This window comes from Pteropus alecto, unplaced genomic scaffold (genome assembly GCF_000325575.1).
Source record: "Pteropus alecto unplaced genomic scaffold, ASM32557v1 scaffold19, whole genome shotgun sequence".
Lineage (NCBI taxonomy): Eukaryota > Metazoa > Chordata > Mammalia > Chiroptera > Pteropodidae > Pteropus > Pteropus alecto.
Genome location: NW_006442490.1, coordinates 162705 through 163800, shown reverse-complemented (window position 1 = coordinate 163800; position 1096 = coordinate 162705). Strand labels below are relative to the sequence as shown.

The following is a 1096-nucleotide window of genomic DNA, read 5'->3' as shown; positions in this document are numbered from 1 at the left end:
CCTAATACTTGGGGAAATCTTGAATTCTTACAAATTACAAGATAGTTCTGTCCTGTGGCGTTCATATTTTTACCAAGATTTAGAGAAAAAGCAGTAGAATGATATAATGTAGGATACTACACAGTCTCCTTTTAAAATCTATATCCTTAGATCTGTTATAATAAAATAGTCATGGCTGCTTTTGTTAAAAATGTTTCTTATAATGATTGTGATCATTTTATTTTAGAGGAAATCAAAGTTCCACCAATATTATGAGACCAAGTATCCTTGGATCATTAAAAAGAAAAGGTACTTTTATCTACCAGCAGAAATAAATATAACTTTGAATTGTTTGTATAAAATAACATATGAAATCAAGTGTTATACAAAAATTCATCTTGAAGGATTTACTTATTTAAAATACACTCGATAAGTTTCATTTTACTCAAACCTATATGTAAAACATTCGAAAGCTATAAAGTGCCTTATAAATGTGAAATGAGAAATTTAATTCCAATTTAGCCAGCTGTTAAGATTTTCATTATATAAGTATAATTCACCAAGCTAGCTACCTTAAATACTTTCTGAAATAAGGCGGGGAATAAATGAACAGATAGCGTAAATTGGTCATCAAGTATTCCGCTGAATCTCAAACCCTGCCTTGCCCTGCCACCACACATACATGTTGATATCATATGAATAAGTTGACACAAATTAGATCCACTTAAAACACTAAAAAAATATATGCTAAGGTATATGTTCTTTGATGTTTCACTTCTTTACGTGGTTATTTTTTGGATAAATATATGTAAAATGACCCACATATTCAGTAATAAAAAGGCAATGGATAGAACAGAAGTGTTTTGCTTTTTTAAACTCCCAATCCTGGATCCCATTTCTCAACCCTGCCTCACTAAGTTATGTTCTTCCTTTTCTGTTAACACTGCTACTGGCTTATAGGCTTAGTTTCAACTTTAACTGTAATAAGGAAGGAAAGTGGATAAATGAGAAAGGAGATTAAACTTTTAAAATGTGTGTGTGAAAAATTCATTAAGATAGGAAAGGAAGAGGAGGAGAAAAAAGGAAAAGAAGAGTAAAACTATAGGGAAAGGAATTG

General features: G+C 30.7%; 1 protein-coding gene across 5 annotated transcripts in view; it reads left to right on the top strand.

Moving 5' to 3' along the window:
* The window catches only part of FAM122C (family with sequence similarity 122C), an 89360-nt gene that overhangs the window by 38266 nt on the left and 49998 nt on the right, over nt 1-1096 (top strand). For 2 of the 5 annotated variants that reach the window (XM_025039655.1, XM_025039654.1), the window contains exon 9: nt 227-288. The exons of the other annotated variants lie outside the window; for them this stretch is intronic. In XM_025039655.1, the coding sequence (XP_024895423.1) occupies nt 227-288 (62 nt within the window). The remainder of the gene's footprint in view (nt 1-226; nt 289-1096) is intronic. 5 annotated transcript variants of the gene reach the window in all.